This window comes from Athene noctua, chromosome 3 (assembly GCF_965140245.1).
Source record: "Athene noctua chromosome 3, bAthNoc1.hap1.1, whole genome shotgun sequence".
Lineage (NCBI taxonomy): Eukaryota > Metazoa > Chordata > Aves > Strigiformes > Strigidae > Athene > Athene noctua.
In genome coordinates this window covers 65823833-65846166 of record NC_134039.1, presented here as the reverse complement: position 1 = coordinate 65846166, position 22334 = coordinate 65823833, and the positions used below count along the sequence as shown (strand labels likewise).

Genomic DNA, 22334 nt, shown 5'->3' with positions numbered 1-22334 from the left:
ACTGCCCCTCGCGATGCCTCCGGCCTCCGGGCGGGCAGAGGCGGCCGCGCCGCGGGGCCAGCTTTTATACCCGCCCCGCTGCCGGAGCCGGGCCTCCCTGCGCGCCGCCCCGCGCCGGGCCCCGCCGCCCGCCCCCCGCCGCGGGACCCCGTTCCGCGACGTCCCGGCCCCTGGCCGGGGGCGGGCGGCGCGCCCCGGCGGGCGGGGCTGACAGCGCTCTCGCCCCGCCCCTCGCCCCGCCCCCGGGGCAGGCGGATGGCCGCGGCGCTGCGCAGCGGTCGTCGGTTCCCGTCGCTGCTGCCGCCGGTGGGAGCCCCGGCTCCGGGCCGGGTCGGCGCCCTGGGCGCTGCCATGCAGCAGGCCGCCGGTCTGCCGGCGCGGCCTGGCGGCCCCGAGGGCGGCGCGCGGGCGGGCGGCGGGGGCTGGCTGGGCGCGCTGCGCTTCGACAACTTGGCGCTGCGGTCGCTGCCGGTGGACGCCTCGGAGGACGGCGGGCCGCGGGCCGTGCCCGGCGCCTGCTTCTCCCGGGTGCGGCCCAGCCCGCTGCAGAGCCCGCGGCTGGTGGCTATGTCGCTGCCGGCGCTGGCGCTGCTGGGGCTGGAGCCGCCCGCGGCCGAGCGGGAGGCGGTGGAGGCCGAGGCGGCGCAGTACTTCAGCGGGAACCGGCTGCTGGCGGGCTCGGAGCCGGCGGCGCACTGCTACTGCGGCCACCAGTTCGGCAGCTTCGCGGGGCAGCTGGGCGATGGCGCCGCCATGTACCTGGGCGAGGTGCTGGGCCCGCGGGGCGAGCGCTGGGAGATCCAGCTCAAGGGCGCCGGCCTCACCCCCTTCTCCCGGTAAGGCCCCGCGGGGCGCTCCGGCCCGGGGGGGGCGGCGGTGGGGAGGGGCGGTGGCGGGACAGCCCGGTGTAGCCCGGTTTTGGCGGAGCAGCACCCGGTGCCCCCGCGCGAAGCCCCCGCTGCGCGGGCGTGACCGGGGGCGCGCTGCCCCGCCCGCTCCTGGCATTAGCGAGGCGCTCCTCCCGCTGGGTGTGCGCTGAGCGTCATTCCCCGAGGCAGAGGTCATCTCCGAAGCCCTCGTGTTGTGTTTTTTTTTTTAATCTTTGCTGCAGCAAGTGTAATGCTTAAATACTGAACCGGAAAGTGGAAAAATTTTCCCGTGGAAGATAAGACTGTAACTGCATCTCGTTTAGGCAGTACGTTACCACTGCCCCTGGTTATTACTCTCCTCCGAGATTTTTCCGCCTTTCGGAGGGGGATGCAGACCGCGATGAAAGTGGGGACAGCAGTGTGTCATGGCCACCTGGCTGCTTGCTGCCGTGTGGTCCTGTGGCCCATGCGGATGGTGTCTAAAATGTGGGTGTTTGGTTGGTGGGTGCTGCTGGTCCTCTTGCCTGCTGCCAGCAGTGCCTTTCCTACATCCTTCCTGGCTGTGGGAGGGAATGGTGAAAAAGCTCCCAAAATGGCATACTGACCAAATTCCTGCAAGGGATGGGATATCATCATTAGTCAGTTTAGCTTGCACTGCTTTAAATCTTTCAGGTCATTTTTCCCACTTGCATTTCTTATATTTTCTGCTTTAGCTGTGCACAGGCTTGGTAGCACCGTAGTTTCATACACATGGTGCTCTGAAGGCCTTCAGGTCTGTGAAGGTTAAGGAAATCACAGTGAAAATCCCAGATACGGTGGTAGTGCTGTAGGTCTGCCCTGGGCAGCTTTCCTGTGTGCCTGTGGCATCTGAAGTGGGGCTGAGAACCACCTCTGCCTGTTCTGTTTACTTGATACCTGGTAAATAAACTTGTTTGCTATCTGCTGGCTGTTCAGTGGTTTTTTTCAAGGCAACTGCCGTGTGTGCCCATATTTAACACCCCATTTCTAGATTACTTACCCAGAAAGATCCAAAATATTACTTTTCAGGAGGTGTAACAGTAGCTATTTTAATAAGAGGAAACCACTGACTTCTTATATTATAAAACTTGTCCAAAAGTTTTTAACTTTTTGAAAGACTCTATTGCATCAATAAAAATAGCAGAGTTAATTATTAGAAGGGATTTGTGTAACTGGAAGTTTTATTTTCTTCTGCTATGTGTGGTCTTTGTTGCAAGTGTGTTGTGTTGGTCTAATTGAGGTTTTGGAGGTCCAGCTTTTGTTCTTAGATCTGCCACTGCTTTGTTGTGTGACTGTGGACAGAGCATGTCACTTCTAGGCTTTTGTTTCTCCGCTGCTAAGGGGGAGGCAGGAGTTACCGCCTTTATAGCCTGAAAACTCCCCGTGTGGTCTTCTTGCAGGCAAGCTGATGGTCGGAAGGTCCTGCGGTCGAGCATACGGGAGTTCCTGTGCAGTGAGGCTATGTTCCACCTAGGAATACCAACAACGAGGGCTGGAACGTGTGTGACATCTGACTCAAAAGTCGTCCGTGACGTATTTTATGATGGGAATCCAAAAAGTGAAAGGTGTACAGTTGTTCTGAGAATAGCTTCTACGTTTATAAGGTAGAAGCCTATTTTGTTGAGTTTTTTTATTCTATTAAAACCAAGCACAGCAGTCTTTTAAAATGACATTTTAAGTGTATTTCCATAACAACACCATTTGTGTGTTTCTTGTTCTGGGGGCTTGGAACTCTCTCTGTAGGAAGCTGCTCTTCTCGTCCAGTAGATGTGTTGAGCTGGTGCCTTTGCACGCAGGCAGATAAACCCTAAGGATGCTAGGCTGGTAGAAGGAAGAACTAAGTTCTGCAGACCTCAGAAGAGATTTTTTGTGTTTATGTCTGTACAGAATACCTGCTTTTTTTGATGCTGGTAGTAGTGGTGGATTATAGCTCTGCCCTTAATTCCAAAGCTATTCTAATGTATTACTGTCAAAGTTTGGGTGTACTTTCCCTGCCTGTATGAGGGTCTGACAGAAAACATTAGGAGTTTCAGAGTTGCATTGCTTCTTGTAAGGCAACAGAATATTAGAGGAGGGTGAGGCATAAGGAATATGTACATGTATGTGTATGTGCCTGTGTGTATATATATATATATGTATGGAAAAATCTATCTTACATGCTTGATGTACAGTTTAATATTTCAAATAAGTTTTATTCCAATATATTTACTTGGGATAGGAATTTTCCTGTAGAAGTGGTCGTAACTGTAACGAGATGGTCTTCACTACTGGCTAGGGTCTTGATCTGTCAGTTTAGTTATATGTGGATGCATGCACTCCCTTGTGTTGAGTCACGGAGCCTTGCTGGGTCCGGTGTAGGAATCTTCCAGGTCTCTTCTCTCAGTCAGTTGAAGGATTAGTGTTAAACTCAAGAGATGATGTGGTGTTCTTAAATGCTTTTACTACTTGTAATATCAAATCAAGTTAATAGTAGCATGTAATACTACAACATGTGCTTATTATTTTAAAACAGATTTGGTTCTTTTGAAATTTTTAAACCTACTGATGAATACACAGGACGCAAGGGTCCCAGTGTTAACCGAAATGATATTCGAATACAGATGCTTGATTATGTGATCAGCACTTTCTATCCAGAAATCCAGGAGGCTTATTCAGACAACAGTATTCAGAGGAATGCCGCTTTCTTCAAAGAGGTAAGAAAGATCAGATTCTCTTCGTAAATGCACAGCGGTCATCTTTAGGATCTTCGTCTGTGTTGCGGATGAAGATATTAACATGGTAATGGTTGAGCAGCAAATAAAGATTTATTAATGACTAGCAACACTTAATCATTAACCATTTTAAGGATTTGCAAAACATCTCAGTAAAATGCTATGATTAAAATAGCAACTTAATTACAGATTTGAAAATTACAAGATTCATACCAACTTAACTATAAAGTATCCTAAATCAATGTATATATATTTGTATATTCATAAACACAAGTCATACAAACACACACACAGACAAAAGTAATTAGATCCAGTGAAATACAAATGTACCCACACTCGTGAAAATAACCCAAACACATAGTTGAGAGAGGTGGATGAAAGAGAAGCTAGCCCAAAGCCAAAATTTCTCTCTTCTCAAGTTCAGAGTAAAACCAGTGCACTGGCATTCAAAAATGGGCAATAATTGAGACTCAAGGGGTTCAATTTTGCCCCGGCCTTCCATCAGCTTTAACATCAGACTATACCTGGAGGAGTTGGTACCTGAGAGGCATCCCAGCTCAGGGGAGATGCTGGTCACAGGCCTGCTGCAATCCAGGAGAGCTCAAAGGGTCTCACTTGGGACACTATTTATAGGGTCCAAGATAATTGACTTTTGTTGGGTACTTTTCACTCTGGCCCAGCTCGAACAATGAAGTATTCTGGTATCTTCCACCAGTTGCACAGGCCAAGAACTTGATGGATATGCAGTTCTGTTATTCTCCCTCCGCCATGTCCCAGGTACAGATTTACCAGGCGGTCAGGAGGTGATGGACTTCATAACCATTCCCAAGTGATAGGGAGAGCAGGAGCCAGGCTCATCACAGGGGCGCCTTCACGCTCTGGTTCACTGCCATTTTCAGTCCATACCTCCCTAGATTGGTATGTGGCCCAGGACAGGGTTGGAATCACTCCAAGCACTGAGAGGCCTAGCAAGGAGTAGCAGGGAGGAATTACAGCACCACAATCTGTAAGCACAGATGGCTGGAGTCAGTTAATACCTTGTATCATCCAATTGCCTGAACTGTTCTTTAATTTGAAGAAAACACTCTTAATAGAACTGTTTATTGATGAAAGCAATGTTGGTATTGATCAAAGTGATAAAAGCATTTTAAGCTTTTTAACAGTAAATCGTGATTTCTCTGCTCTGGGAGAGCTTCCCAAGACTTGCCTCCATTTGCTGTCTTAGACTGTGAGGAGAAATTCTGGCCCTGACTGTCAGATGATGGGTTTTACAAGACATCGTCTTGTAAAATACAGAGAACATCGAGTCATTTCCAGTCTCTCATTTTCCAAATTGCAAACAGGAATGTTGACTGTAAATCACTTTACCTTTAGGCTGTAGAATTGAAATGTTCAAAGACAGTCAAGCACTGTGAGGGCTTGCTTGAGGAAGCTGCAAAACACCTCCACCTTTGGAATGGTAAGATAGGTGAGATAAATATGTCTTAGATGTGGTGCAGTATCAGGTCATTTGGCAGTGGCCCAGAGGAGAGGCAGGGTAATTTCTCAGAGACCCATTTTGAAGTAAAGTTAGACCTTAACAATTACTGAAGATCCATGATAAAAATCAGAACCATAACATTAGTAAATGTAGAATTGCTATATTTCTCTTTGAAGTAAAACAGCTAAATTAATTGGTATCTAGACTTTGCCTTCTGAATATACCTTTTGCCTCACTGTTGTTACTGTATTGCTATTTTTGATGTTGAATTTCTATTACTATATTTCTTTGTCTTCTCAGTGAGCAAAGAAGGAATTTGGGGTAAGGGAATAAGCTGCTTCTCTTTGAGTTTTAGTGATTAGTAAATAGTAATGCTACCCTTGCAGAAGGGATCCACTTTGAAATTACTGGAGAACTATAGTGAAGACTCTGATTTGGATCACCTGAAGTTCATATTATGTTACAACCCAAATAAGAATGTTATAACTAGCCAGTAAACAGAATAATTAAAAAATACCACAGTCTAATATACTTGGCTAGTCTACATAAAAGCAGTTGTGGTGCTTTGAAATCAGAAATAATCTGGTAGGGACTGAGGGAATGGCTGCAGTATGATACATGTTCATAACAGACTAGTAAGAGGTCAAAAGGCAGACTTAAAATCTGACATTCTCTCTCTCTTTTTTTAATAGTGGGGATGTGTTGTCAGCTCAACTCTGACAAGTTTTATATTTATTTTTGCTCCATAGAAGAAATGGAGGAAAAAAGTACAAGTGATTGGTTTTGACAGCACTGTCTAGAAAGCAAACACCATTATCTGTACTTCTCATATAATTTGTGGGTGGTGTTTAAATTTAAATGAGCATGTCCTTGAGACAGTGCTCCTTTTTATATATACTTGTTTTCTAGTATGAGTAGCAGTAAAAAAATTGATCAAAAAGAATGAAGGTCAAAGTGAGTGCAAAGCTGTCTCTTTCTAATCAAAATACCCATCTTTGTGTGGTGCCCAGGCTTTAATTGCTTGCAGGTGTTCTCATTAGTGGATTTCTTTTTTACCACAATACCAGCAGTGTGTGATGGAGTCACACAAACAGATCCAGCAGGCATGAATTGCCTTACTGCTCAAGGGCTTTCATCCCAACCCTGGTGGCCAGACTTTTCTTATTTTTAAGTTTTACCATCTTCCTGGCACAGAGCCATCGAACAGGGTGTCTCCCCCTTACTGGTTTGTGGTATGCCAGCAATCAGTTTTGGACATGTGTAGCTGGCTCCCAACTAACTGCCCATGAAGTAGCATTCAGGAATAATGGTTGAAGTAACTAACACAAGAATATTGTAAAAAGCAGAAGCACGCATCTTTTGTGGGTTTTACTATCTGTCAGATTATCTCAGGGCAAGACTTTCCTAATTTTTCTTCCTTACCTGACTGCACATGTTTAAAAAAAGGAAAATGGAAAAATTCTGAGTTTAAAGACAGAGGCATAAAATTAACATTTCCTCTGTTAACTAGGTCATTTTTTAAACCTTAATAAAATACACTGCAGCCTGGAGAGAATAGTGGCTTTAAATTTCTGCACGTTGATACCTATTTGAGAAGATGAGTGATTTTAATTTTTTTTTTTTAGCTATGAAAATAGTTTGCTTTAAAAGTTTTAGCTAATGGCTACATAAAACTTCTATTTACAGCAATTCAGTAAAGTATTTAGAAATGCTTAGGTTTACCTAAAAGGTTAGCTTCCTGAATTTTAGATTTCATAGGGCATATCTAGTTGTAGCTGGCAGGTGGGCTAATTTAATTAAATAACTAGAACTATTTTACTAGATAACACTTTATTTGAAGAATGGCACACATGTGGTGGTTTCAGTCAAGGATTCCATAACAATAACTCAGTTAAGCAACGGAAAAACTCTGGTGAAGCATGTGTTCAGTGAAGAGTTGCATTTTAAAAAGTTGTCATTCTTGGAATATTTTATATTGTAGCTTCTTTCCACTCTCAGTAAATTGAGGGAAGTGCTAAAACTTGTTATCAGGGAATAATTTTTTGTGTAAACCACTTACCTTTTTGTAAATCATTCCTACATACCAGGTAAACCAAAAGACTATCTTTACATTGGGCTTTGTTTCATAGAGTTGATTTTATTTCTTAGACTGTTTTCTCCTGCCTGTAGTTAAAGGGTCTTTAAAATTAGTAGTAAGCAAAAGAATTTATTTGTATAATGAGTACAGTAGTATGCAAGTTTGTCAAACAGTCTACCTTATTTCAGCATTCGGTCTCCAGTACATTTTAAAGCTGTACAGTTGACTTGCAAGTCAAGCATGAAAAGAAAGAAGAGGAGGCAAACAGAAATGGTAGACTGAGAAACAGGGCAGTTATTAACAAGAGGAGGGAGACAAACTGTCCTGAAGATATCTGTGTGTATGATGATGTACTGCTGGCATCTACTTCCCTCGGAGCTGTAGCAATGTCAGTTCAGACTAGGAAATGCTTGAAAATACATGAATGTATTGGAAATACATTGTGTTAAAAAATGAAAAAAAAAAATCTCTTTTAGATAACAAAACGGACAGCGAGATTGGTTGCTGAATGGCAGTGTGTTGGGTTTTGCCATGGTGTGCTGAATACAGATAACATGAGCATAGTTGGACTAACCATTGACTACGGCCCTTTTGGATTTATGGACAGGTCAGTGTGGCATAATTATTTGAAATGTGCATGTGTATTTATTTGCTATGTAGAACAGTCCAGGTGTTCACAACTGCTTTAATATTTAAACTCTAAAGCAGATTTATGAACCCTCTCTGGCAAAATAGATTAAGTTAGTTTTAGTCGTCCTGTACTACTACTTTACAACTTCTTAACAATTGTGTTCACAACCTTTGTAACTGCTAGACTGTTCTTGTAGCCTGTGGGGTTTCTCAGTGTTTGGGAGGGCAAGAAAATATCTAATGGGGTAACTTTGGGAAAAGAATCAAGGAGTGTTCCCTTTCGAATTTTTAAAGTTTCCTGAAGAAGACTAAAAAATTAACATTTCTCACAGTATTGGTGTCCAGATAACTGGAAGAATGCTAACTATTTCCTCATTTGTAGATATGACCCTGAGCACGTTTGCAATGGTTCTGATAATACAGGGCGCTATGCTTACAACAAGCAGCCAGAGATTTGCAAGTGGAACCTGGGGAAACTTGCTGAAGCTTTAGTTCCAGAGCTGCCCTTGGAAATAAGTGAACTCATCCTAGAAGAGGAATATGATGCAGAATTTGAGAAACATTATTTGCAGAAGATGAGAAAGAAACTTGGCCTAATCCAGCTGGAATTAGAAGAAGATAGTAAACTGGTGTCTGAGCTCCTGGAAACCATGCATCTCACAGGTTGGTGAAGAGCACAGAAGTTTAAGAGCCCATCAGTATCTATAATCAAACCAAAATGTAGTTTATATTTTGACTTTACAAGAAAGCAGACTGGTACAACTACATTGTCATCTGAGAGAAGGACAAAAGACTGAAAAATAATTACCTTCTTGTACACTGTGGGGCAGCTGTTGCCTTATAGAGGGCTCCCGCAGTCTCACATTTGCACCCTCAGTGAGGGAGCAGTTTATTTGCCTCTTCAGAATGGCGACTTGTACTACTGTGGGGGGAGTTGGCAAGGAGGTATGGGACCTGTTTTCCTACTGATTTATTAGTTGCATTACTCATAGAATTCACTTTTTCAGGTGGAGACTTCACCAATATTTTCTGTTTACTGAGTTCATTCTCAGTAGACTCTGATCCTTCAAAATTGGAAGATTTCTTAGAAGACCTTACAAGTCAGTGTGCTTCTGTGGAAGAACTGAAAGTTGCTTTCAAACCGCAGATGGATCCAAGGTAGTACTCTTCTCTACTTAAATGCTTTTAGCCTGTGCTTTTAATCTCATTATAACCAAAATGAACTCTGCATGTTATGTAAATTTAACTAATTTTAAATTTGGAAATTTCAGTGTTAAGTAGATGCATCGTGACCTGCAGCAGTGCAATTTCTGATGTGTTTTGTGACTGGCAAATGCTCAGCAGTGATTTGCAGCGGTTGGCTCTTGGGCTAAATTTGTCTGAGGTTTCGTTTGGTCCTTTTATTTTTATTCTTTTTTTGTCCACTGTCTCTGCTGACTAAGGCCATGAGAGTGCCAGATAGTGAAGTGATACAGAAATATTTTATAGAAGAAATGGATTTGAACAATAATGCTATTTTGTTCTGCCAGTGTACTGTCAGCAAATGATCACTTTCAGCCACTAGATGTTCTGAACTAAGTATAACCTAAATACAGACTTTAGGGTCTGAAAAGTCTGTGGTGCCATCCACATCCCGTTCGATGGGCCATGTTCTGCAGTCCAGCTGCTCAGAGCATGAAAAAATAGTTTTGTTCAACTGCTGCTTTTAACAGTGATTGCAGCAGTTTTTCACTCTTTGGAGCAGTGGAAAATAGAATGAGTGAGACCCATTATGACCTGTTAATTTGTCTTTTTTTTTTCCTAGCATCTTCCCAGATATTAATTCTAATTTAAATTTTAATTTTATTTTTTTAAACTGGGAGTATTTGGGGTACATTTTTTCCTCTCTCTCTCTTTGTTTTAATAACTGTTCCATGAAGGTAATGAACCTACCAAATTCTTCAGCTTTTTCTGTGTGTTGATATCACACTCAACAAATTAGAGAAAACAGGGATTTGAGAAAATGGACTTCTGTCAAACTTGTTCATACAAGTTTGGGATTATGCCAAGATGTAGCCATTTATCATTTTGGAGATATTACTGGTTATTTAAGTTTTTGTGCTGATACCCTAAAACAAAAGGGAAATAAATCAAGGTGGTGAGTACTGCTTATTTAGTTCCAGGTTTCAGCTACTTTTGAAATTGTAAGCAGATACCATTCAGTGTGAATATAGCTCATGTGATAGCAATGAAACAGTATTTTTTTAAACACTGCATTCAGGCTTAGAGGAATATGAAAAGTGGCTATAAATTACCATGATATGGATGTAAAACTTTAGAGGGGAATAGTACTGTGTTAAAGTGAGTGCATAACTGATTTTCTTTTGTCACAGTACTTGGATATTATAGCTGGACTTGTCAGATGTGTACATCAGATTTGGATAGTACTTTATTTACACTCAAAAATCAAAGTACCTAGTTTATCTCTGCTTGCTAAAAGTAGGAAAATATAATCTGATATAATGAGTTGTCTGTTCTGAAGTCGGGGAATATTGTTTCTTTTCTCCTCTGTTTATAAATGCATTCATAGAAGGAAATAAAAACATTTAGTCTTTTTATATGCTGCAATTTACACTCTGTTTTTTATTTTACTTTATGCTGTAGTGCAGTTATTAATCCAGGAAAAGTAAATTAGCTAGCATGGTACTGAAAAATAAGGTGAAGCTATCGTAAAGCACCAGCTAACACAGTCAAATAGAAAAAGATACAATCCTAGTCAAACTTTTGCAGCAAAATAGCTGGATATTGTTGAGGAATTTATTACCACAAAGTAGTTCTCATTCTGTGATTTAGACTGGCTAGTTAAAAAGATTTAAATAAACTGTTGTCTCATATGACTTAAATGAGGTATCTTTCCCCATATCATCTGGGTTTTTATTAGTACTGGTAAAATCAGTAGGCATTAGATCTTTATTCTGCATATTGTTACAGTATTATTGTTAGGAAAAGAAATTTTAAAACCCCCTAAACCTATGGAGTCTGTATTATCCTGATACCTAAGTGAGATCAAATTCCTTATTCCAAATTACTTTCAAAGTTCCATGGGTATTTTGATGAGAATTGCACATTTAAACCCAACTGATAATTATGAAAATCTGCTGTCTACACTCTCTGTACCACAGGAATGTCAATTAAACACACTGAAGAAGCAGGAAGAATCCATAAAATTAGCATAATTTGTAGTAAAAAATTGTTCTGTTGATTATGAAGTACTGTTATTTCACATCTCTAGTGAAATCATAGGTTATTATGAATGTTTTCATATCTACTTTATGGTTGCAAAAAGATGGTTCTTGATGGGCAGCTCAACTTTAATATCTAATGTGTTTGTTCATTTCGTTCCCAGACAACTGTCAATGATGCTAATGTTGGCTCAGTCTAATCCTCAGCTGTTTGCATTAATTGGAACAAAAGCTAATATAAATAAAGAGTTAGAACGCATTGAACAGTTCTCTAAATTGCAGCAGTTGACAGCAGTTGATTTACTCAGCAGAAATAAAAGACACTGGAAAGAATGGCTGGAGAAATACAGGTAAGGCTTCTCAGTATTCATAGCAGTCTATTTTATTTCTGCATTTTATTTGAGAGCAATGTGCCTCTCACGAAAGACACCTTGTCCCAAAGTATATAGATTGGGAGGGATGTGGGGGGCACGCAGCTCAGAATATTAGCTACCACCAAGAGCAGTATCTATGTTGTTGTGAAAGTTCAAGGGCATCTTTGTATTTTGTTTACTAGATTTTGGGGAGGAGCGGGGGTGTAGAAATCACTTAGCATCAAATCTAGTATTAAAAGTGCTTCAAGAAGTTCAAGTTGATGTTGATTCTAGCAGAGACTAATTTCAGTCATGAGCTTTTAAGTGCTCAGTAACTACAATTGACTGACCTCTAAGCTTTTTGTCCTTTTAATTTTTTTTTTTTTCTGAAAGAAAAATCTATGTATTGATATAGAAAGTAGAAGTATTCTTAAAGAGTAACTGTAAAAGAAATCGTGGGCAGAAAAACAATGTCTAGACTATTCTAACAGGCATAATTTAAAAGCCTAAAAGCATAGTGTTAGCAGGAGATTAGCAAGAGAAAACCCCTTGGTAAAGCATTAGTTTTTTCTGTTGTGTGGATTAGGTCAGGACTCTTTCCTCACCTGGCTGGCTGTAATACTTTTCTCCAGTGGGACCTGAGAGTTATAGCAAATACTCCTGATAAAAGGTAGATGAAGCTGCCTCAGCTGTATTGCATCCCTTAACTTTTATCCAAACATCAGAACCTTTAACCAATAAACAAGTGTAGAAATACAAGACAAGATCTGAATGTGATGGCTTTTGCAGAGCAGTGCAGAACAGACTGTGCACCAACGTCTCAGTCCGACTTGTCGGAATATATGCAAGGTGTGCCACTCCCTCGAGCCTCGTCAGGCCCTGCTGATGGTCTGTATGCTGCTTTAAATGAAGAGACATTTTGTGTTCTATTGTCATGCTGCATTTTATAAACTGAGAGGATTATAGGTGATGTAGTGTTTGTTAAGCAACTGCAAACTAAGGATCTCAAGGAAAACCTGTTAGCTTGTAATTCTTGATCCAAACCGGTGATTTTCACTTCCTTAATTTCAGAATCCGTTTGCAAAAAGAAATAGAAAGTGTTAGTGATGCTAATGCCTGGAACACCAATCGTGTGAAGGTTATGAATTCAAACAATCCAAAATACATCTTGAGAAATTATATTGCCCAGAATGCCATAGAAGCAGCTGAAAACGGGGATTTCTCAGAGGTATGCTATTACTACTTAATATCTCTCGGTTTGGGTGGATGTGTAGCAGTGCTGTTGATGACTGACATGATGCTAGGTGAGATGCATTCTGGTATCTCAGGCGGTAAGGCATTAGGAATTTACTGTTCAGAAGGTCTGTATTATTTTTGAGGTAGCTGTGATTTTAAGGACTGCAGGACAAAGAAAGGAATTGAAAATCTAAATCTGAACTCCACCAGCTTTTGTAGGCTGATCCCAGGACAAGACTCTTACCCCTGCTTTTACTGTCTCCAGGATGGTGTTTACCTTGGGAGGAAGCTTTAATTTATTAATTAATTATTAAATTATTTATTATAATTAATTTATTAATTTATACTTGTTCCTTGCTGTGCTAAGTGTTATATTTTAAAACTGATGGCTTTCACCTGTGCAGTTCATCACGTGGACTGTTAAATGCAGAATGTGGGAAGATTTAATTTATTTTGAGAAATGACATAAGAACTTGTATTTGATACTTGCATTTCAAGTTATTCGAGCTTGAGTTACATACAGATACAAACTCAGCCAGTTATGATTTTACAGTTTTCAGCTTACTTGATATGCATATTTTTCATACATTTAATATTTGGCTTGTCTGGAGTTTATGTATTAAATACAATTGTAAATAAAATCAATCATTGTTTAATGTGAGGTTTTTCTCTACATCATTTTGCCTTTATTTTCAAAATTCTCATAACTATGCTGTTTTCTCTCTAGGTAAGAAACGTACTAAAACTCTTGGAAAATCCATTCCAAGAAGCTGAATGTTTCAGGGAGGTGAAGGAAGATGCGGAAGAGGAGGGAGCAACTGCTACAGCACCTGCTTGTGCTCAGGAGACCAGAAGCAGACTATCATATTGCAGTAAACCTCCGCTGTGGGCTTCAGAGCTCTGTGTCACATGATCTTCATAACTGCCTTGTTTTGTTTTTTGCTGTAAAGTGAAGACTGATCCTCCTTCAGCAGTGAAGAATTCAGCAAGGCAAACATCAAAGTGCTATTAAGTTACAGAAACAACCCTACATTTGGATGTATCTGCAACTCTTCACCTGTGCTTAATTTGAAGCAATTGTGGAACAAACCGATGACAATCAACGGTCTGTATACATCAGTAATTTAAATTTTTTGAGACTGAACATCTTTCCTCTTATTCATACTGCATTGCAAGTAAAAAATATTTTATGTTGGGACAGGCTGAATTTTGAACATCCAAATGAAGTTGTTATGTGAAGACAAAAATAGCAAGTCAGGAGTCTGATCTGTTTTTGTCTGATGTCTTAACTAATAGTACTTCTAACATTTATTTACTGCTTTCTCTATGCAGGGACTTCTAGTCCTCTTTAATGGAGGAATAGATTCAGTGTTGCTTGTTTGAAGCTATGTTTCATTCAATTAAGTAGTTCATTTCTTGTGAACCTTCAGACTGATATTTAATCACTTTCTATTTTCAGAGAATTTGTGCAAACTAGGGTTTGGGGGTAACAATTGATTTTTATTTTTTTTTAAATACATTAAGAGCAGATTTAAGGAAGACCTATATACATTTGCACTTGAAAATCTTGGTGGTAAAGTTTATGCAGGTTCAGTCTGTTTGCATACAACGCATGTAAATATTTAGTAAAATCATGAGTGCAGTTTGTAAGCCAGTTGACTTGGGCAAAGTGGGTTTGCCAAATAAGCGTGAACTTTAAACTACCCCAGTACTCAAATCCAGGTTTACTGTCTATTTGTGTGCTCTTAACAGAGTCTCCTTGTATGAGAAGTGTGCGGGTGGGTTACCTGTTTGTTCACACTCTGGTCTTGCACCATTTAGTTTGTTTCCATGGTCTTTGAAAATCTTTATGCTGAAAGTTGCCATTTGGGAACATGCTGTGTGAACTTGTTTAAAAGATCATAAGAGGATGTGCAGGAGGATGGGAGCTGACTTTCTTGCAAGTTACTTATTGATAATGTTTTGGTTGAGGTTTCAGGGGAAAGTTGGTTGCCATTACTGCCACATCAGCAGAAAAAAAGTTGTTCCTTAGTTATTACGTAGCTTTCTGAACTTTTTTCTAAAGGACTCTCTTACTGGTTCAGAAACCTGAAATCTTGGGAAAAGTTTGGTTTAATGCAAAGGTTTCTCTTTTCCAAAGAGACCGCTGTCTTACACTGTGAGTTTAATAGCACTCCAGTAAATTCTTCCTCCACGCCTGTGTGAGCTTGGTATTATATTAGCTCAGGTTGAATTGTGCTCCTTTAAGTCTTCCTCAAAATAATGTGCTATCGAAAAACAGGGAGAAGAACAGTTGGGCTACTGCTTATCCATCTATACTAATAATCAACTTGTCCTCCTTGCTGCCACAGTAAATAGGTGATGCTTGGAACATATTCATACTGTCTTGCCTTCAGGCTGGAGAAACTGATGCTGAACAGTGATTTGTGACAAACTAGAATCTCTGACAGTTAACAGCACTTTCTGTGACATTTTGGAGTCCTTAAAGAAAAGGACAAACTGGAAGGTGTCCTAGTCCATGGAAGAATGGTGAAGATGAAAGCTGGAGTACCTTGAAGTGGGCAACAAGTAATGCTAGCTGGTGCAGCTGGTCATCTTCTAGAATAATCCAGTTTTGTATGGGTTTGAGGCTTCCGTTGGGGATTATCTTTCCTCTGAATTTGGGGATACTGGAACAAAACCATTTAATTGAAACTAACAGAAAGCGAATGCTTGGGTAAAAAGGACTGCACTGGGGAAGTGTGCTGGCAGTTTGAAAGATGCTCCAAACATACCCTTGACAAATTTGCAGAACCAGTCATCTCTTATAAGTGTGCCTGGTCCAGAAGGGAGTAATGGGGGGGAAGTTGTTCCAAGCTGATCAGCATAACTTTGTGCTGATTTTGTTTCTCAATTTATATGCCTTGTGGGAGGCAGAGGGGAACAGTGTTTTGAAGGAGCTCTGCCCAAGCCTTTGGCTTAACAGAATGGTGTAAAAAGTAATGATTTTACACGATACTTAAGGGATCAAGAATTTTTAATGACGTTCTGGTATTAACTGGGGGGGTGTTGTGTAGACATTATTAATAATGATATGGAGAAGGAGAATGATATTGTAACTGTATTTGGACATGGAGAACTTGAATTAACTACTAAATTATTTTGCATATAAAGATACAAATTATTTTGCACTTACAATGTTAAAATTGCAGAGCAGGATATTTTGAAATAATTTGCCAGCAATTTTATCCTTAAAAAGGGAAATTGAATTTGAGGAATGAAGATGTGGTTGTGTTTCTTGCTAAATGCATGCTTTGTTTACATACAGATGAAGCGCTAGAGGTCTAGAAAGCTTGAGATGATGAATGCAGACCCTTGGTGTGGCTGCTTTAGTGTGCCACTCAGTAATGTTCTGTTTGTAATAGATGTAGTATGTTCACCAACAGGTCGAAATACTAAGAGGGTATTGACATAGTCTGACTGTGCTGACGTTCAACTGCCTGTCTTCTCAGTGCATGCAATAGTATCGATGCTTTGTATTTGTAGAAGGGTGATGATCAGAAGCCAAGTGGAATGCTTGTGCTTTTCCAGCACTCTCATTCAAAAGGTGGGTGGTAGTTTCAGCTCTGATGATAGGGATTTTCTGCTGTTGTTCCTGGAGCAGTATGGAAGCAGGACACCTTAAAACATTTGGGAGTCTAAATACTTGAATCATGAATTGCTTTTTGATTTTTACAGCTTGTATTTGCAATAGGTAAACCTGAAAATAGTATTTCTAATTGGTCAAATATTTTGCTTGTTTAAAAGACATGGACTTGTGCCCAAAATGAATTGGTGATTCTTCCCATCAACAGCTTTCTGTGGAAACACTTTGATTAGACTCACTCTGTGGCTATATAGACTGAACTATCCTTGCAATAATAAAAAGTGGTACTCACATTACAGAACTGAAATGAGAAGCTCTTGGAGACGTGTCTCTGCATAGTCTCACGTGGTAAGTGGGACTCCTCTCATGACTTCATAAGATTTCACCATAACTCTGCTTCATGAGCTTGTAAATGTACAATTGCCGAATGTTTTACTTTGGAATGTTTTGTGGGTTTGGTTGGTTTTTCCCCCCCCCCCAAAAAATGCTACATCTTTCTTTGATTCTTTTATTAAAAAAAATAAAAATGCAGTTTTAATATTCTTGTTCATGCCTATTTGCTGAAGGAGTTTTGCTGTTAGTGATATGTGCAGACTTAATTTCTTTAGAAGTAAAGTTCTCTGTTAACATGAGATGGCCAGGTCCTGTCATGGAAAACCTCACTTCGTACTTTTGCAGTGTTCTGAGTGAATTACTACAGCTACAGTTGCCTGCCTAACCAGTGATTTTTGGTAGTATGCTTGGAGCAAGGTAAGGACCCTCACATTTTTCAGAGATACTTCCCTCTTAGTTGGTCATAAGGCCTACACTGACACCTCTTTAATTCCAGTGATTTAAGGAAGAATAAAACCACTACCTGATGTCAACAGATACAGGGTGTGATTTTAAGCTCTGGTCACAGAAATAGGCCTTTGAATAGAAAGTGAAGATGCACTTCGTTTATTTAAACTGGATTGAGTAGTTTATGCAGATTTTTTTTTTCCCCCAGAGATCTTGATGATATCATAGTGAACGGGACTCTTCAGAGTGGAAAACACCTAGTGTAGAGCATGTTGGATGAGATGGATGCCCTGGCATGCGGCCCTGTTGCACATGAGGAAATTATGTGTCGGGATCTAGCAATCTGTAAATTGGCTCTGCAGCATTTAGGGCCTCCTCTTACTCCTGTAGTCTGAGCGCAGGAGACTCCTCTGGTGTGAGGGCCCAGAGGCTCAGGAAGCAGTTCGTTGGTGAGGATCACTCTCCACATACTCCACAGCTGGTTACGGGCAGAGCCAAGGGCCTTATGTAGTCCCACACTTGGCTTTAAACCAAAACCTCATTAATGTTCCATCAGCTATTTTAACAGATCACTTGCGCTGTTTATGTCTTACTTGAGCAAAGTTTAGGCCTCTTCCTTAGTGGGGTTGATGGTGGGGAGTGGGTAGAGAAAGGAGAAACATCGGTTTGAAGGGGAGAAATATTGCACTGGCAACCAGGTGAGCGATGGTGTGTAGTTGTGCTGAGCCACCATTGTGGTGGAGTCAAAAACTGGTTCTGGGCAGAGCAGCACAATGTGTGGCGTGCATAGGTGAGACAGAGAACTGGGTTTGTTCAGCCTCAGGAGAAGGCTAAGGATAAATGCCTTGCTGTCTGCAGTGGCTACTGGGAAAGTGTAGAGAAGGTAGAGACAGGCTATTCTCACAGTAATAGGATGGGAGGCGATGAACAGGGTTGTAATATGGGAAATATAAGGATAATATTTTTTTCCCCCACCATAAAGGCAGCCAAACTTTGAAACAAGTTGCCCAGGGGCATCTCAATCCTTAGTAATCCTCAAAATGTCAGTAGAACAGGCTGCTCAGGGCCTGGTCTGGTTGGACCTGCGTTCAGCAGGTATTGGGCTAGATGATGACTGCCAGCCATCCTGGCCAAGCCATGTGGTTCTGTGAATGTTCTGGGGCTGACCGGCTCAGTATCTTTCAGTGCAGGGGTCCTTACCTTTTGGAGGGTCTCACCCAGGGACACTGGCAGCAGCTCATTGCCTTCTGGGGCCTTTAATGCTGCAGGAGGTTCAGAGGAGTTTGTTAGTGGGAGTTCTGCAGGGCTCTTCACCTGTACTGTGCTTGGCTGCCCAGACCCTCACGCAGTGGGATTTGTTTGCTTGCAGACTATGTCAGTTCAGAAAGGGGAGAGATTATAGTAGTCTTTGTGAGTAAATTGGAGAAGGAGGTGAAAGCTACGTGATAGTCAAAGTAATGAGTAACTTGTTCTTTTTGAGGTAGTTGTGGAGTGTCACCCAGCTCTGAGGTAGCTCACTTTCTCACTTGAACACACGTGACTCCAGGGTGCTTCAGCTGGGGTCAATCTCTGCACTCCAAAGTGTCTTCTGCATTTGTTTACTTATCTGTGATTGAAGTGGGTTTAGGCCAAACCTGCTGTTTGTCCCTTTGCATGAAGTGCATCCAAGCAAAGGCCTCGGTCAAGCCCCAGGGTCCACTGAAAGAGCAAATTCAGGCCCTGGTTATCCTGCATTTACTTTGTCAGCTCCATGCTTTGCAGGCTTGAGTGTGTATCCCCACACAGAGCCCTTCATTGGATCACACACCACCACATACTCGGGCTGCTCGGTTACACTGGATCACATTCAGGCAGCCACGATGCCCTTTCCTAGCAGACCTGTCAGCTCTGTTACACGGGTGGATGGGACTTGGGCAGCTTTACCTCTGACCAGAGTCTGTATGAGACAGGTAGAGGCAATAACCTGTGCTTACCCCTTCAGAGCTGGGTGATATTTGAGGGTAATGGATGTCAACCCAAGAGGAGGGTTTCTCAGTGGTGTCACATCTAGTGTAAGATCACACAGTTGAGGCTATTTTCTAAAGAATGCAATCAATACCTGTTACAACATCTTTTCATTTTTGGCTTTACACTTAATGCATTTACAGTGGGAGTTTTTTTGTGTGCAGTGGCAGTTCTCAGTTGCTCTCAACTGTATAAAAACCGTTGCATTTGGTCCCCCCACCCCCCTTAGCACCTCTATTCTCCCCAGCCCCAAATCAGCCTTACAGCTGATGGACACAGCTGATGTGGGGCAGGTACCATGGCATATAAATCAAAGGACATGAGGGGCAGAGATAAACTTCCAGACACACATAGATATAGATTGCCTCTTCTGTGCATAATAAATAACCAATCATGCAGTTTTTACAGCCATTGCCTTATTAACAGGAGAGGAGAAACCCAAGGGGAAAAGTCAAGCTTATCTGTCTCTGTAGACATGCAAAAATCTGAAGCTCTGTACTGCACCTTTCCTCCCCTGCTGCTGTTTGGGCTGGGCAAGGACAGTGCTGCAGCACTGTGGAGCTCCTGCTAAGCTCTAGCAAGGAGGTAAACCCAGAGGTGGGATTTAATGATACTTTGTGCAAGTATAAGCAGAAACATTTTTAGTAGGCTAAGCTGACCTACAAAGCTTATTTCACGTCTTTTGTATTCTGGAGTTGATTTTTTTTTTAAAAAAAAAAAAAGTGGACATTTTAATACAGTAGAACAATAGATAGTTACATTGATATTTAAATAGCATTTGCTTCCATTTTTCTTTTTTTTTTAAAAAAAAGTTGCACAAGGAAAGATGAATACTATTATCCTTTTCCAGGTGGAGAATCTACAGCACTGAGAGATTAAGTGATTTTGGTGATGATGGCAAAGCTGTGCTGGCCCCTAGGCAGGTTTTCCACCCCATAAGCAGCCAACCTGTTGTGGTGCATGAGCTATGCACAGAAATGGAAAGGACCCAGGGTTGGTGCTGTGGGCAGTGGTGGGGGTCAGTCATAGGCAGGTTCTGCCTCCTCAGCCACGGTGGGCCAAGCAGCTGCACAGGGACACTGCCTGGCTGCTTCTATCCTGCCCTCTGCCTTTCCTCGGTGGCTGTCAGACAGGGAACCTCATATCTGAAATGCTCTTTCTGTGAGCTGACAAATTCTGCACCAGGACTGGCATTACAACACTCCTGTTTTGTAAACTGGCTTCTTCCCTCTGTTCTCTCCAGCCACAGACAAAAAATAATCAAAGATGCATCCAGCCTTAACTCTTTCCCAGAAGTAGAGATAGCACAGCCCCTATCAGTGACGCGAGGGCAAAGGGAGGGAATGGCCTTCAGCTGCCTCTGACTGGCCCCATACCCTGGGAGCTCAGCTGGCTGGGGGTCCTTCACCCTTCCACCTGTAATGAGGCATACCTGTGCCCAGGTCTGGATCAAAATTCTGATTTGTAGATGTCTCTGGATGATTTTCAGTCACTGCACTCAGAAGTTTTACTGTGCAGAAAAGCAGAGAGCTACTACAAGCCTTTCTCTACTTGAAGCGCTCATACAACATCACAAAGTTGAAAATATGCATTAGTTTTTCTAGTTTGAGGTCATTCTTGGTATTTCCTAACCACCCTTTCTAAACAAACAGTATTTTCCAAATAAAAATTAATTTTACTTTGTGCAGTGTCTGGACAGGATGGAGTTAACTTTCTTCACAGCAGCCTGTACCGGGCCTGTTTTGGCTCTGCAGCTGAAGCAGGACTGATAACACAGCAGTGTTTTGGCTGTTGCTGAACAGTGCTTGCAGAGTGTCAAGGCTGTCTGTCTCTTCCTCTCACTCTGCCCCTGCCCAGGGGTAGGCGAGAGCTTGGGACAGGACACAGCTAACCCAAACTGGCCAAAAGGCCAGTCCATGCCATGTAGCATCAGGCTCAGCGATAAAAAGGTGAGGGGGAAAGAGGGTTTCATTTCCATACTTTCATTTTTTTCTACAGACTTTTGCCTGTAAGGAAGCAGGTCATCACTGCAGGACTGCACCTAAAGTCTGAACTTTGCTGCTAGATTTTTCACAAGGTGCATTAAAAAGGATGAATTTGGTAAAGTGATCAGCATTGCAGAGCTCAGTGTGAGGACGGGGAGCTTGATACAAACGCAGACAGCAGCATTTAAGCTGAATCAGAAAGATCACAGAATAGCTGAGGTTGGAACAGATCTCTGCAGGCAGTCTAATGCAACTCCCTCCCATAAGTCACTATCTTTATAAATGCTTGAAAACTGCAAGTATGAAGAGGGCAAGACTGTAGGGGATTAAGAGAAAATAAAGCACTTCAATGATTAAGGGAAACTATTTGTTCCACGTCAGTTCAGCGTATCTTTCACAAAAGACTGAAGGGGAAGTATGCTACAAATGTAGAAGGGCAGCCTGATTTTATAGCACCATGGAAGTGGATCTTGCATTCGTGTGCGGTGGGACAGGGAGGAGCAGCACTCAGGGCCTGCGTTTGAGAAGGCTCTGGTTTTCAGCTATTGCTAATTTTGCTGCTCTTTCATCATAGGGGGCTCCTTTAGAAGTCAGTGGGGAGAAGGCTGCTCCTCTTGTGTAACAGTACCAGGAGTTTAATTCAGGTGCTCTGAATCACTTCTCTCTTCCCTCTTTCTACCCTCTCTGCTGCCTCTGTCAATGCCCAGCAAGGCACCTCAGAGCGCTGACTGCAGGCAGCGTGGTCTTCCTCCAGGAGCAACACGAGGTTCATGGGAAAGCTAAACTGTGTCTTTCTACAGTTACACTGTAGTGCCAAGGTCCCAAACAGCTACTTACTCTGTGCACAAGCTCTGTGGCTGCTCTCTAGTGGGGAGTTGGGCATCAGGACAAGGCATCAGCCTGTAACAGAAGGCAAACTTGCACACACACACCTGGCCCTGTACGTTCCTAAAGAGCAAGTCAGGTAGACAGCTCTCCACCTGCCCAGGTGACAAAATAGCTCAATCTGCAAGCCACTTGCTCTTTCAATCTCCTATTCTGTAGAACAGAAGGAAGCTAGTTAATTAAACATAGCACAGATAAAGAAACAGCACAGAACATGCATGTTACAACTGTGCATTGCCACATTTTTATACTGACTTTGGTACCAGAGCAGGAACAGAAACACTCAGGTCGACCTTACAGTTGGTATATTCTAATGCTTAATTTCTATTTCAGAAAAAAAAAAAGTCATAAAACTACCTCTACATCATCAGAAAATCATATTAAATATCCCACAGTACTGGCAATATGCTAGCTGTGCCTGTACTTTTAAATAAGTGGCCATTAATCAGACAATGAGCTC

At 42.0% G+C, this 22334-nt stretch overlaps 1 protein-coding gene across 1 annotated transcript; it reads left to right on the top strand.

Moving 5' to 3' along the window:
- Positions 1 to 255: 255 nt before the first annotated feature.
- SELENOO (selenoprotein O) lies at positions 256 to 16758 on the top strand. The gene is made up of 9 exons (XM_074903232.1): positions 256 to 836; positions 2288 to 2491; positions 3400 to 3580; positions 7632 to 7762; positions 8168 to 8448; positions 8793 to 8943; positions 11171 to 11356; positions 12431 to 12587; positions 13323 to 16758. The coding sequence occupies exons 1-9, from the start codon at positions 256 to 258 to the stop codon at positions 13515 to 13517; spliced, it is 2067 nt and encodes a 688-aa protein (XP_074759333.1). The 3' UTR covers positions 13518 to 16758.
- The last annotated feature ends 5576 nt before the right edge of the window (positions 16759 to 22334 follow it).